This window comes from Dermacentor albipictus, chromosome 8, assembly GCF_038994185.2.
Source record: "Dermacentor albipictus isolate Rhodes 1998 colony chromosome 8, USDA_Dalb.pri_finalv2, whole genome shotgun sequence".
Lineage (NCBI taxonomy): Eukaryota > Metazoa > Arthropoda > Arachnida > Ixodida > Ixodidae > Dermacentor > Dermacentor albipictus.
This window is the reverse complement of record NC_091828.1, coordinates 128006902-128022497: the sequence shown is the minus strand read 5'-3', so window position 1 is coordinate 128022497 and position 15596 is coordinate 128006902. Positions and strand designations below refer to the sequence as shown.

The following is a 15596-nucleotide window of genomic DNA, read 5'->3' as shown; positions in this document are numbered from 1 at the left end:
CTAATAAAACAATAACAAGAACCATCAAAGGCTCGATAATATCCGGCGCTGACACTGCTCCGTTCTAGAATTCTTTCCATATGTTAGTTTGTCCCCAGCGCGTGTTCTCCGAAGGCTGGGCTGTTGTTCAATACGCTCATTTGATGCACAACTTGATGCAATGCATAATGCTGTACATTGCTGAGATACGCTTACTCAACAGTAAGCTTACATGGCGTGGTGACTTACCGTGCTCCTTAGTAGCAGAACTCTCATGTCTCTAGTAATCATAACCGAATTCCACCGCTTTATTTGAATTTATTGTTAAGTATGGACAGCTGGGCTAGTTGGTTGTGATTGGCATTATGAAACATCGTTCCAGCGCACAATTGAACACGGACGAGAAGAACACGGACGAGAACACGGACTCATACATTGGTATGAGTCGTATATATATATATATATATGACGAATGTCAGAGAACGGAGAGTTGCCGACTGAGAGAAAAAACAAATACCGGTTGGCTGCATCGGGGACGCAGCCGCAGTAGGGCACGTGAAACACCTTGTGCGTGCTGCTGAGTATGTATGGGCACTATCTAGGGTACAAAAATGACGTGACCAAATACACGAGGGACATGTATTTGCGCAATGCAAAGAACACATGCTTAACTTATGATACAGCTAGATGGAGTCCTACGGTCTAATCATGCAATCATGTTAGCTCCCATTCGTAGCGGGCCCGCCGGAGTCAAAGGTGGTGGGCGCGAATTGGCATCCCACCTTTCTTGCTATCCGAGTCTCTTCACGCCATTTCTACATATGGATGAGCACAAGTTTAGCACAGGTTTGAGTTTGATGTATTCTACGTACTATGACTGAGTGAGCTCCTTCAAACAAGACTTCTCGGATCGACGAAAGTACTGCCGAGCTGTACCTCTCTGAGCGCCGAGCGAAAGGCTAAATTTATATCCGATTACGTCATGTGGGGCGCGACAATCTCTGCGCACGACCTACGTACCACTAAGTAATGGCTTCTTTCCTCTGCAGGACAATGCGAAAGTAAAGGCCGTGGGTAGTACGGCTGCAAAGATATAAACGATAATAGCATAACATGTTTTCGGTACAAGCGCATACATATGCGATGGCCTAACTGAAAGACGCTTCCCCTCAAACACTCAACTTTGGTACAGAGCGTTGCCCAGGTACGCTAACGGTCACAAGACGGAGGCTGGCAGCTCAGCTAAAGCATCTTTAGTGCAGTCGTAAAGATGCGTAGTATTAAGTTGTTTCGAGAGATATGCCTTTGTAAACCGAATGCTTTTATTTATTATTAATTGGATGAAGTCCCACGTTGTGCAGGGACTTCGGCAATCTGCTGTATATAGGGATAGTCCGCTTAAACCTACGTACTGAAGTCACCAGGCTTGGTCAGTGCGGAGTGCCCTGGTAACGGCAAAGGCTCCGTAATATTCATTCGTTGAACTGCAGCGTGCATAGAGGACTTATGACGCAGCAGAGCTTAACAGATATTGAAGCAGCGCACTTACATCCGAGACGTACACGCACACATAAAAAGGACATACACAGGTGCTGGACTACACAGTACAGTGCCTGTGTATGTCCTTTCTATGAGTATGTACGTGTACGTGTAAGATGTAAGTGCGATTTTTTCAATATCATGGCTCACCAACTAGCCCATCAGTATCTCTTGAGCTTAACAGGCTGGTATATATGTATGGAAAATGACGGCACGTATATACGCCAGCTGACTAAGATTAGTAAGTGCAGAACCATTTATCCTTCAATGAAAGTTTAAAAAAGACAGCAAGGAATAACGAATGTGTGTTTAACAACATGTGCATATTTGTACACATACTGTTCCCGAAATCATCGGAGCTGCGAGCTCGACCCTTGTTTGTTAGCTCTTTACCTGTATATCCTCCGTCTTTCGAGAGCGCCGTAGCTTTTTCAACAATGCAAAATTGCGGACTCGCTCAACTTTCAATTCCACTGCGCACCGTAATAAGACTTGTGTCTGGGCAAGTACATGGTAGGTGCTTTACGTCGGTGTCTTGTTCCAGGGTCTGTACAGTTGGAACAGGTGGCTGTAGCTCTTGACGAAGCCCTTCTACTTGCAGGTGACAGCAAAGGCGAGATCTACCTCACGTGGAATCCTTCTCACAGACATTACCTCCACCCTTGGAAGGCTGAGGGCAAGTGAGCTAGCGGAGGGGAACAAGAAATTTTGTATCATGTCGGAACGAATATTTACGCGTTCGAATAGAAGAAGAGTCACGGGCAGAAAGCGTTGGTGGATACGTATTCAGGGTGCTATGTGTTTTTTTTTATCTGTCATGTGATCAAAAAGGTGTACGCTCTGAACCTCGTGCATTTTCCGTCAGAGAAATTGAGCTTTACATATTGGCTTCAGCTGCTTGATGACACTCAAATAATCACTGTATACTCGTATGCAAGGGATCCTCTATAAGGAGGAGGTTGCCTCATTGCGTCATGTATTGTCTGGAGCTCAGAGTATAGCCGAGTCAGAACAACCATTGTGCATTCCTTTTCTTTTTCTTTTTTTAAATGGGCAGATGTCTGGGCCTGACCTGCGAGGTCTGTCTCGAAAGTTCGTGCACGTGAGTCAGTAAAGAGTGGTAGAGAGTGTAGCAGCGCCTCTGTGCCACTTTTTGTGCTCGAAAGGTCCCGGTTGCTGTCTTGTACGAGTCGGACTGCTTTATAACAAAGCACACTTTTATGCGGACACTTTTCGTGCAACTCAATTTTATTTGTCCGAATGTAACGCTCGCTCCCTTCCGTGTGCCCTATAAATTATGCCTCCCGTTATGGATAACGATTTGCTCAGCGTCCAGTTTACTTTGAACGAAGAATCCTCGTTCAGTTCGAGTTTCGTCGTCGAATCAGTCGGGCGCTCAGCACTTGGTGAGGCTCGACAGCAGAGCGGTGATGTTGACCGGCTTCAGGCCGGTCCTCTTGCAGACGGCGTGTCGGCAGCACTTGGGGAAAATGCCCGTCCCGTTGACGAGCGTGCAATTTGGCGGCGCCACGATCGGTCCGCACCTGCGAGGCAGCGGCGTGCGACGGTTTTGCTAGTATACTTGAGACAAAAACAAAGACAAAACGAGCACTCGCATTTTTTTTAAGATTTAAGTTATGGCGTTTTATGTACAAAAACCACGATCTGATTATGAGACACGCCGTGGTGCTCTGGAAATTTGGACCACCTCGGGTTCTTTAACGTGAGCCTAAATCTAAGTACGCCGGTGTTTTCGAATTTCACCCCCATCGAAAAGCGGCGGGATTCGATCCCTCGACTCGTGGTTTTTTGTCTTCATGAAGCGTGGCCATAGCGAAGGGGAAGCAAAAACATGAACTGCAGAGAACGGGTGCTGCGGCTGCATGCCGCGGGCCATTATTAAGAGGAAGCTCTAGCTGGGGGTTCAACTCCGGTTTACCCACTAAAATACATATAAAACGTAGAAATGCACTCAATAGACAAACTCTGAGTAAATTTGAAAGAATTTTTTCTTTCATTTCGGAAAGGAAGATCAATTGTGCCTTATTTATTTATCTAAATATTTGTGGTATTTATTTACCCACAGCGCCTACAGTGGTATTACGAGGGGGGGGGGGGGAGACATAGTTGAGAAATACAAGCAAGTCAAAAGCAATGAAAATAATTGTGATCAACGGCAAACAGTTACCAAGCACAAGCACATCATCACGGTGATGACGCTGGATGGACACAATATATAACTTCTTTAGCCAGTTGGTTCAACCACCCTTTACAGATCTGGGGAAAAAAGAATTCTTAAATGAATCTTTCCTAGAACAGATTTCCTTCATATTAAACATATCACCCCTGCGCAATGACAAATAAGTTGACTTAAACAAATATAACTCATTGTTTATTTTGATTCAGGACTTGGAATTTTTTTACAGATTGCCGAAAATCAGTAAGTTAATAAAAAAAAACGAAGCACAATTTTTACAAGGTCGTAACTATGCGCCAAAAACACATATTGTGGCCACTTCTGTAAACAGCAGTGTTAAATGGTGGAGCCTGTGATGTAAGCCGAACTGGAACGAGAAAGCGAGAATGTAGCGTAGTTTAAGGAATATCTTCCAATTATTTACTTTTTCAAGTTTGGTCTGTGTTCTGAACAGCGCACCGCCTACTCGTTATCACCATGATGAGCCGCTCGTAAGCGGTAAATGATAAAAAATCACGCATGAACTCCCCTGGAAGTTGTCTAAGTATGCGTAAGCATTGTGCTACTTGCTCATCTCTACGCAGCTGTTATTATCAATGTTATGAAAGTCTATCCGATCAGCTTTATCGGACTATATCCGCCCTTATGAACCGTTGTCGCTTTAAGCCCTATCGGAATAGATCCGACCCTTAGCAACCCTTATCAGTTATTATCAACCTTATCTGAGCCTTACGAACCTTTATCGGTCGATATCAACCTTATCACAATCTGTCCAGTCCTTATCAACCTTATCGGACTTGATCCGACCCTTATCAACTCTTTCGATCCTTATCAACCTCATTGGACTTGATCCGGCCCTCAAGAACCTTTATCGGTGCTTAATTTACCTTATCGGACTTGCTCTGACCATTATAAGCTTTTATCGCTCTTTGGCACCTAATCCATCCACGTCGAACCATTATCAATTGTGACGAGAGTCATGTAACCCCTCATCACTACTCATCATCCTTATAAACTCATCGACTGCTTCTGTCAGTGTGCGCTTGACAGTGCGCCTGTCAGTGCGCCTGTGTGCGCCTGTCAGTGTGCGCTTGACAGTGTGCGCTTGCTTCTGTCAGTGTGCGCTTGACTTCGCGTCGCGCTCGTGCGCTTCGCGTGCGCTTCGCGCGACGCGAAGCGCACGAGTCCTCAGAGATCAGTGCCATTTCGGTCAGTGAAGGAACGCCCCAATGGAACATATCGGGGATGTGGTATGTTTGTCATTAAATTTTCGCGAAGTCTGAATTTTCATGATGTTTACAATGCTCCAAGTTGCCTCTACATGTGGTCGTAGAGGTGGTGGCTTCTATTCCACAATGGCACCAAATATTTCAATAAAGCCTTCACAGAAACTTATCCTTTGACATTTGTGCCGCCGGTACAACACATTTATATGGTTTGCAAGCTGGGTTTGCAAGCCCAGTTGGCAAAACATTCGGCTTCTAAGCGTGGGATAATAGGTTCGAAATTCACTACCGTCAACCTTTTTCCTTTCGAATCTATTTTGTGTTATACATTAATTTACTTATAGCGATTCGTCTTACGTGACGGACGAGTGGACGGTTTTGTTCGTTGGGCAGGTATAGAAATACGCATTTAAAATTAATAAAATGGACGCGTAAAGGAATCATTACATTATAGAACGTTTGTAATGGCGTCTTCATGGCCGCCATCTTGGGTTACTAGCAGGTCGAGAAGCTGCATAAACGCAAGAAGTGACAGCACGGCAGGCACGTCTTGCACCGAGAGGCAAATCGATAACGGCGACAATGCGGTGAAGAACGGTCGCCGTCAACGAAGAAATGGTGCTCCGGCGTCATCGGGGCCGCCATGCTTGAGTATACTGGCACGGCAAGAAGCTTCGTCCGCGACGCCACGTGAAAACAACCTATACCAGTCAGGAGACTAGGGATACGTACCCGATAATTTCGACAGTTTTAGCCTTGGCATCGCATGTGCGTGATTCGCACGGTTTCTCCAAGTTGACCGACTTCCCGTTCTCGATTTCCGTTCCGTTTAGGACGCACTTGCCTGCACACGCCGAAAGGAAGCCCGTCAGTCACCCCTCTATCGCACCCCCCCCCCCCCCCCTCAGCTGACGTAAAAGAGTAAGCTTTAGCTTGGGCCCAACTCCGACGCGGCCTATTCAAATACATGTAAAACGCAAAAACGCTTTTCTGAGATTACCCCTGGACCGATTTTAATGAAATTTGTTGCATTTTAGAGAGAAAGTTAAATTCTAGTGACTGTAGCAAGCGGAATTTCGATTTATGGCTTGAATTTTGTTAAAAAGATTTTAATATATTCGACAGCTTGAAAAAAAATAGAAGCACGTAGTTTACAAATTCATAGCTCTGCATCAAGAACAGTTATCGCGGTTCTGTAAACAGAATCCATTAGATCATGTAAAGCGGACAAATTCGATATGTCATTTTACATCTTACGTGAATTCGTTACGTTGTTTACAAGGGTTCTGCAAAAGCTGTATTTACATATTACTAAATTTTTCTATATTCATGTGTAACATATCAATTTTGTCCGCTTTAGATATACTATTAGATGCAATTCACAGAACTGTGTTATCAATCTTTGTCGTTGAGTTACAGAGTTGTAAACTTGATACTTTCGTTTTTTGAAAAGTTTTGATTTGTGCCAATATTTAATTAAAAATTGACGACATAACTCAAAAATTCGAAACCAACATTCACTAGATTTTAAGTTTTTCTTTTAAATGCAACAAACCTCGTCAAGCTTGGTGGAGTTGTTGCCGAGAAAAACGCATTCTCCTTTTACATGTATTTGGATCGGAGCACCCGAGCTAAATCTTCCTCTTAAACCCGACCGCGTATCTACAAGTCTTACGGAATTTCTAGAAATCGCCTGTAGCTGATGGCCTGATTCTAGTCCTTGAGCTGGATTATTCAGAGAGGCAGGCATTACTTGCGCGAGAAAGCGAAACACATAATCAATCAAGTGATGAAAATTTAATAGTGAACTTCTTAATTAATTACTCTGCGGCACGTATTGCAATTTACCAATTGCAGCCGGGGACTTTGCAAGGCATATCCTCTTAGAACGAATTTTGAGCACTGCGTGGGTTTCGAGACATGCATGCACCATCAATCTATAGCAGTAAATGTCACTGATATACCACCCGTATATATATATATATATATATATATATATATATATATAATGAGAAGCCAACAAACACTGACACCAAGTACAACATAGGGGAAATTGCATGTGCTTAATAAATGAAATAAAGTAACGATAAATTAATGGAAATTTCCAATAATTAATTTCCATGAATTTATCGTTACTTTATTTCATTTATTAAGCACATGCAATTTCCCCTATGTTGTACTTGGTGTCAGTGTTTGTTGGCTTCTCATTATAGACTAATAAATATCGGGTCCCTCGGTTAACCCCCTTTCTTCTCGTTTATTACATAACGAGGGTCTCGAATCCGGCAACATCGATGCCTTCAGGTAGCATATGTGGGTTTATTGACCAGTTGCCTTCACCCGAAAAGATCACGTTCTCGTGACGCCTGCGGCAAAAAAGACGTTCCACGTCCGCCGCCAAGGTCTGTGAGTGGGGGCGCTGGCTAGCACTCCCAGGGTTCTACTAGCACACATAAATACCCAAGAGAGTGGATGGGGAAACGCCGCCGCGGTAGCTCAATTGGTAGAGCATCGCACGCGACATGCGAAGGTTGTGGGTTCGGTTCCCACCTGCGGCAAGTTGTTTTTTCATCCACCTTAATTTCCATTAATTTATCGTTACTTTATTTCATTTATTAAGCACATGCAATTTCCCCTATGTTGTACTTGGTGTCAGTGTTTGTTGGCTTCTCATTATAGACTAATAAATATCGGGTCCCTCGGTTAACCCCCTTTCTTCTCGTTTTTATATATATATATATATATATATATATATATATATATATATATATATATATATATATATATATATATATATATATATATATATATATATATATATATATATAACGTCATTTTACGCATTGAAGCGCGAAAGTAACTGTAACGTCCATGTATTTCATCGCACGCTTTTCCCTTGCTTTCTCTGGCTTCACTGTCAGTTTGCTTCATATGGTTGTAAGAAACAAAAAATCTTGCTCCTTAATTTAGTGTCCCTTAACCTTTTCGCTCAGATGTATTTGTATACCTGTTCTTCTCCGGAATGGAAGCGCTCCTTGTGTCCATTTGTTCTCCGCCGAAGGCAGCAAGCGAAGGAGTTTCGCGCAGGGGTATCGCCAAAGTGTGTGAAGATGGGCGTCCCACTTACTTTTATGCTCCAGTGCATAAAAGAGCATCTTGTTAAAAAAGTAAGCGAGACAACAGTGCATTTTTACGGCGAGTTTGATGGTGCATATATCGACACTGGCGTCATTCTGGAAATTAATTCCAAGTGGATACTTGTAAGCTCGCCGGCTACTATTCGCGAATTGCAATATGTGTCGTAAATTATTCAATTAAGAAGTTAATTACTAATTATTTGTCAATCAGCTGAATGTTTTTTTTTAATTTCTGGCGCTAGTAATGTCCACCTCTTCGAATAATCCAGCTCAATGACAAGAATTGTGGTATCTGCCACAGGCGAGTTTTGAACATTTCATAAAATTTAAGAATAATGACCTGGTATATTTGATGTTCCGAATGAAGTAAACGTAATAACTTAGCATTATTTCTGTAACTAGAAAGAATACTGGTACCTTCAGATTCAGAATCAGAATCGGAATCAGTTTTTATTTTCCTCAAGGAACAATGGACCCCAGGCAAAAAGCTGCTCATTGAGCAGCTTGACGAGGCCTGGGGCCCTACAGGCAGCGGCAACAGCGGCAAAACAGCAGTGTGTGTCGTACACTCCTTCCAGAAAAAAAAGAAAGCAACACGAGAACCAAATAAAAAAGAAAGAAAGAAACTGTTTGCACCAAGCTGCGAAGAACGACAAAAAAATTTACATATACATACACCAATACAAAACTGTATTATACGCTGACATGTTATATTCACAGGTACACGCGCAAACACCCGTAGAAGTGGCGCGCATACATCCATATATATACATATATGTACGCTCACATATACGTTCACATATACACACGCCATGGCACACACGCACCATATTACCAAGAGGGAAATCTGGCGCTGCTGCGCTGTGGTATGCATGGGAGTGCCGGTATATTGTGATTTCGGATTGGCATCGTTCACCGAAAGCCAGGCAAGCACCGTTCCGTCTGTCACAATCATTCATTTTCTACGAAAACAGCACGTAAAACGCTGTTTTAGCTTCATTATTACACAAAAACATGTTGTGTTTAATTATGAGAACTTGTTATTGCATGTACTATTATATGATACGTAAAAAGTATCAGTGGATGAGTACAGTATTAGATAAGTACGTATACTTCACTGGAAGATGCAATATGCGTGAATGGAAACATTTTATGAAGATTTTACTTTAAGAACGCATTATTTGTGTAGCCATATCCACGTTTTAGACGAAGCCTCTTACAACACCAGCCAACACAAGCCTCGCAGAGACACATAGCTAGGGTGGCTAGAAGGGCCACCCTAGCTAGCGTCTTCTAGCCACCCTAACATAGCGTCATTTCCATGGAGGCACAGCGCCCCTTAGGAAACTCCCACAGACAGTGGCGCCAGATTTCCCTCTAGGTGTTATAGTGAGAAACTCTATGTCTAAATCTAACTAAATCAAGTTTTAGCTGAAAACTGTGGACATTGCCTGAATACATTACTTACATACATACTTCTTTTACTAGTACTGCTACTACTATTCTACTGCTAGCTACTGCTACTACCACTACTACTTATTAGTGCTACTACTAGTGCTATACTGACCACTGTTACTGCCAGTGATACATTTACATACAATAATACATACTTATTTTACTACTACTACTACTACTACTACTACCACCACCACCACCACCACCACCACCATCACCAATGAAGCACAAAAAGCTTTCGTAGACATCTGCAAAACGTCTTTGAAGGAAAATAAGGACCTTTTTTTGCAGTCTCATCTGAGCAGTAACTTAGCCGTAGACTTCTGCAGACCATTGCACCACTATCAGCCTCCAGCGTCAGTGATCACACGCCTGAGATAATGCAGCCGCTGCGATCAAATCTGCAGCGCTAGCTTACCCTTCCGGATCTGAACGTCGATGAGCCCGACGGATGCGTCGCACAGCAGCCACAGCAGCGCTCCCAGCAGGGCGGACACGTGGTTCATCTTTGTGCACCGGGCTTGGCGAATCCTGCCCGAAAGCACGAGAACGCCTCATCGCGTCTGCTCCGAGTCGGCGCACGGTGCTTGCGGCATTTCCGGCTGCCGTGGTTTGTTGACTGTTGCTGATTCGTACACCAATTTTGCTGAAAAGCTCTTGCGCTAGTATCGGGCTCTCTATACGCATATGGAAACTTCCACCACTTACAGCCCTCCTTCTCTCTCCTTCCATTTATCCCGGCGCCCGATTAATAGCAGGTTAGAGGAGCAAACCATAGCCAACCCCAGGAAATGGGAAATCAGTCCTGCGGAAGCCCGCAAGGTGGAGTAAATTTCATGAAAGGCCAAATTGTCATTCACCCTCACTAAGCTGCGAAGGAAACCTACATGGGCTTTTTGGAAGAAAAAAAGAACTTCGCTGTTGAAGAAAAATTCGTCCTGGTTCAGGAACCGAACGCGGGAAACACCATTCTAGACTGGTCTCTGCCACGTGAGCCAACCAATCTGAGCGAGCTTTCTTCTTGAGAAAACCGCAAGGGTTTCATTTGTAGCATCGTGCTACAAACGGGTGGATATGACAAATCTTCCTTTCAGTCAACCTCAGGCAGACCATCGTTAGCATATATTTGCCTTCGTAATATATTTGATTAAAATTTCTCGTTAGAATTTTCATGGCAAGTTTTAGTGAGGTTCACAAAATGTACTTAGCAGACTGTCAGATATATAACGTTTAAGTGGAGCGTTTGAAAGAAAAAGAACAAAAAGTCACAACACACATTCACGTAAACGCCTTGCACGTACATCTGGAGCTGTAGCGTAGTCGCGAATGTCTCACCTGGGCTGCGGGCTTCGACCGTGGGCATCGGTAGGCGCGGAATACCTGAGGCGCACGGCATCTCGGCGCAGCGCGGCAGCCCGTTGTTCCCAGGCCCCGCTGCGCAAAATTAATTTGCCAACTTTTCCTCCGCCGGTCGTGTTTCACTCGTCGCGTGACTTTAGCGACCTCCCTCTTGATGCGGCAGCTGGACGCCCGTGTGGTTATGAGACGCGCATAAATATGACGGGGCGAGTTGCTTATCCGTGGAGTTCTTTCTGCAGGCGCTTTTGCTCTTATAGTGCTTAGCACATTCGCAAGAAATCATTTCGATAGGCAGAAACTCAGAAGTGATTACGTGAAAGCCACGCAATAATAGGGTTTCATTTCCTGCCGAAAATGTCGAGAGATAGAGAGAGAAAAAAGGGGGCGGGGGGCAGACATGAACTGATGTGCGAGTCGACGTGTTAAAAAATAGCGAAAACAAGGTTTCGCGTGTCTGCTTACAACAGATATAGATGCAGTAAAGGAATGAACAGTATAGAGCGTTGGCGTTGTTTTGAATATGACAGGCGGCAATTATTATGGAAGTGACAAACTCTTTAAGAGCGTTTACACTCTTAAGGGGCGTATCTTGACTCAAAAAAAAAAAAAATAAACGTCACCTTACTTGCGTTCTGTTTCTTGAAAACTCTGTGCACGGTACTTTCCTGTCAAGAATGCTGGGTCACGCTGGTAACGTGCGTGTCTTTCGTGACCTGGATGTACCGGGCGCGCGGCGTTTGTGAGGAAAGGCTCGCAAGCTAGATGTTAATTGTTTGGGAGAAAATAAACCCTAAAGAGGGAAAAACGTTTCTTAGAGAGTAGGAGAGCATAGAACAGCGTCACCGACTGCGGGTTTCAAAATAAAGCTGTTTCAATTTATTATACTTATTCATTAATTTAAAAGAGTTCTCATAAAGGTAGAGAGACGTTTGTATATATATATATATATATATATATATATATATATATATATATATATATATATATATATATATATATATATATATATATATATATATATATATATATAACGATATCTAACCTACGCACTATATATATATATATATAGTCGAAATTACGAATATGATTGGAACAGTCGTTGCTATTGCTGTTCGTATTCGTCAGGAAATAAGGATCAAAATTGTTGAAGTGACTCTCTTTCTTTCCGTCTCTATTCCGTTCTTTCTTTCGTTCCTTCTATCTTTCTTTCCTTCGTTCTTTCATTCTTTGGTTACTTCATTCATATTCAGCCATTGCATCTTTGCTTGCTTACGGGGGTATGAGCCATTCCTCATGATCATATGTTTTGTCTCACTGTCTCACTGTCTCGTCATCCTCACAGTCGCCGAGTAACGGTGACTTCGAGGATGACGTAGGCCCTCGTCGGGGCGCGCGCGCGCCCGACTGCAGGCATAAATAATGTTGTCTCCAATCCAATCCAATCTTACTGGACTAGACGCCGCTGTTTGCGGGCATGAGCCATTGCGACGAGCCACTTAAGGCTTTGGCCTTAATAAAGACGTGTTCCACGAGCTTGCGTGGTACCACTTGTCAATGATATGGACCTGTAATTCAAGGTAGAGTGGACGTCACCCGATCTGTACGCAGAAACCACTCCCCCCCCCCCCCCCTTCCGATCGCTCGGCACGGTGCAGTACCGCAGGAACTGCGAAAACAACATATCGTGTACGTAGGGAACAACTGCCAAATTCCTGTTTCCTTGACTGCCCGCCGACGTATTTCAGGAGTAGTCTGCAACACTCCCCTCTCTTGTGGTTATTGATGTGGGTGGGTGTGTTTAAAGAAAGCCACTTCGTAGAAGATATCACTGTCATTATACTGAAGTTGTACAGGCAATAAAGAAAATTGTAAAAATGAATCGACCGTTGCCTAGTGGTTATGGCATCGGGCTGTTGTGCAGGTGGACCGAGTTTCGATCCTGCCACCGGACACGTGGTAAGGTACTTTTTGTAGTACATTATTATCATCATATCATATCATACTATTACCATCATATCATATACTATGAATAGCTCATACTTTTTTAAGTGTGAGCTGTTCCCCAAGACAGCAGCAACCAGCCACGGCCAGGAAAATCCGCGAGGGTTTGCAAAGAAAGCTTTACTTTAAAGATATCCCCCCCCCAGAAAAAAAAAAAATTGTATGGGATCGCCACTGCTCTTCTTGCTTTCTTGCCATATCCTTCTTTTTTTTTGTTACGAGACATTTATTGTATTCAGTGTAATACTACATGTATGCGAGAACCGTACAGCATCATCATCACCATAATCATCATCATCAGCCCATTTTATGTCCACTGCAGGACGAAGGCCTCTCCCTGCGCCAACCGATTGCAGCTAGCGCCCGCAAATTTCTTAATTTCATCACCCCTCCTATAGTCCTCTGCCGTCCTTGACTGCGCTCCCTTTGGCACATATACTGTAACCCTAATGGTTCACCGGTTATCTAACCTACGCATTACATGACCTGCCCAGCTCCATCTCTTTTTCTTAATGTCAATTAGAATATTCGCTATCCCTGTTAGCTCTCTGATCCACACCGCTCTCTTCCTGTCTCTTAATGTTATGCCTAACATTCTTCGTTCCATCTCACCTTTGCAACTTATGAATCAATGATTTTTCCAGGCTCTTTTCAGTTTCAGGTACGTCACAAAGGCGACAATTGACAGGAGAAACAAAATAACTTCTTTTTATGCAGCCAAGTTTTCACAGAGCGCCCTTGTTCGTGGGGTTTTACGTACGAAGTATATTTCGCTGTGCACTTCCTTTTGGTTCGCTTTCTACTGAGTATATCTATACAGTGTCCAGAAAACGACTTTACAAAGACTTAATACAAATGATTTTCCATCCGTGCCTTTACCGCTCTACGCTCTCTGATTTGTCGGGGTATGACGTACTTGAGCGGGTCCAAAAGAGGCCTTTATCCCCATATATAAGAAAGTCGCAGTTTGGCCCGAAAGGATTGCGATAAAAATTATTGGGCAGTTATACGAAGTAAGGGTAGTAATCTTATCGACCGTATAAACTTGTAAACATTCGCTCGCTATCTAAATAACAGGCATGGTGTCACGCGCGCACAGGCGAACATGAACATATCTTACTCAATGACCGCGGACACTCGCTGTCTGTACGCTGGCGTGAGGAAGAGCGGCAGCAACAGCGAGCGAATTGACCTTCGTGCTGTCTCTCGCTTCAACTCTAACTAAGCGGCGAGATCCATCCATCCATCCATCCATCCATCCATCCATCCATGGATGGATGGATGGACGGACGGATGGATAAGGCTGAACCCATAGAGTTACTATACTGACTCTAGAGGACAAGCTACCCATAGGGCCCATGCATTAAAATCGGGAACCTCACGAGCGCCGCCATGTTGCTACGCGCCGAGGTTGCCAGCTCCTGAGACGCTTGCTAGACTTGGTGACAGTAGTCAGTTCTAATCCGGCAACAGTAGCAGCATGGCGTCTCGCTTGATGTGTTGTGATGTGTGCGTGCAGCCGTGTGTTTGGGCTTCATAAGTCGGTTCTTTATTCTATGTTGCGGGATGGTGTGGGTGTGGTCCATGTTGGCCGTAGAGCTGGCAGTTATGCAACCGAGGGATGATCCTGTTCAAGCTTCTGGCGGTATGCGGTTTTCAGCGGTCACGCCTGTTGCAGGAGTGTCACTCGACGTTACGAGCTCGAAGCTGTGGTCAGATTCCTCGTTAGCGTTCCGTAATTATCTTCGCACGGGCGCGGTATGTTGCAAAAGCCGCTTTCGCGATCTATCGTCGTGACGATAGATCGGGTTTTTTATTATTATAAGTAATGATCCAGCTGTAGGGCACATGTAACCGACAAACGGAAGTCTCAGGAGAGCACCTGAGATGGTAGTAGAGCAGGCGGCGCAGGAACTCCAGGGCACCCGAGGGACAGTGGGGGGATCAAAGCTCGAAGCAGAACGGTACGTAGGTTGGGGCCGCCGAGGCAGGTGTGTGCCAGGGAGTGTTCGCACGGACAGCTCCCCTGGCACGCGCAGCCGTGCCTCGCAAGGTCGAGATACTTTAAAGGCACCTGCGCCCATGGTCTTTCTTTTGCCTCGGCGCAGTGAGCACGATTAACGAGAATAATGTGGAGGGCATCCGGTGCAGTCGCGAATGCATCATGACAAATGTAGCTCGCGTCGCCTGGCGTCTGTTGTAATATCAGAGTTGGTTGTATGAACTTTATGCATAATACGTTTTGTTACGGTACCTCAACGGAATGGGTCTAGAGGACGGTGTTGGTACATTTTTTCGTACCGCCCTAATCCTATACCCCCACTACAAACACACACATACCCCCTTTTTTTTATGTATACATACAATTCCTTGCCATGACGGATCATAGCCTCCTTTATTTTTGAAAAATAGAGGAGGCTATGGACCGATTGACCAGTTCAAGTTGTCAACTTGTCAGTAACTGTCGTAGGAATCACTGTAATAAACATAATTCCACGATCGGATTGTTTACTTTCATTTTTTGTTGTAACCCTGAGGACTACATAGAACTTTATTTTGTATATGTGAGAGAAGTATGTGGATATCACGAGCTTAAGCCAATGTGCGATACACAGACAAAGCAGCTGCTACAACATGAACTGCATTGAGGGCCACACAACACATACGTAATTAAAGGTGCAAAATATAGGGGGAAGCTTCAAA

At 44.1% G+C, this 15596-nt stretch overlaps 1 protein-coding gene across 2 annotated transcripts; it reads right to left on the bottom strand.

The window, feature by feature from the left end:
- Positions 1–2743: 2743 nt before the first annotated feature.
- LOC135918939 (U-scoloptoxin(16)-Sm3a) lies at positions 2744–11027 on the bottom strand. Of its 2 annotated transcripts, none has more exons than XM_065452641.1 (4): positions 10869–11027; positions 9952–10064; positions 5674–5785; positions 2744–3062 (listed from the first exon to the last, which is right to left on the bottom strand). In XM_065452641.1, the coding sequence occupies exons 2-4, from the start codon at positions 10037–10039 to the stop codon at positions 2915–2917; spliced, it is 348 nt and encodes a 115-aa protein (XP_065308713.1). In that variant the 5' UTR covers positions 10040–10064; positions 10869–11027; the 3' UTR covers positions 2744–2914. The 2 variants fall into 2 exon arrangements, with proteins under 2 accessions (XP_065308713.1, XP_065308712.1); XM_065452640.1 differs by having other exon boundaries at positions 10835–11012.
- Positions 11028–15596: the final 4569 nt, after the last annotated feature.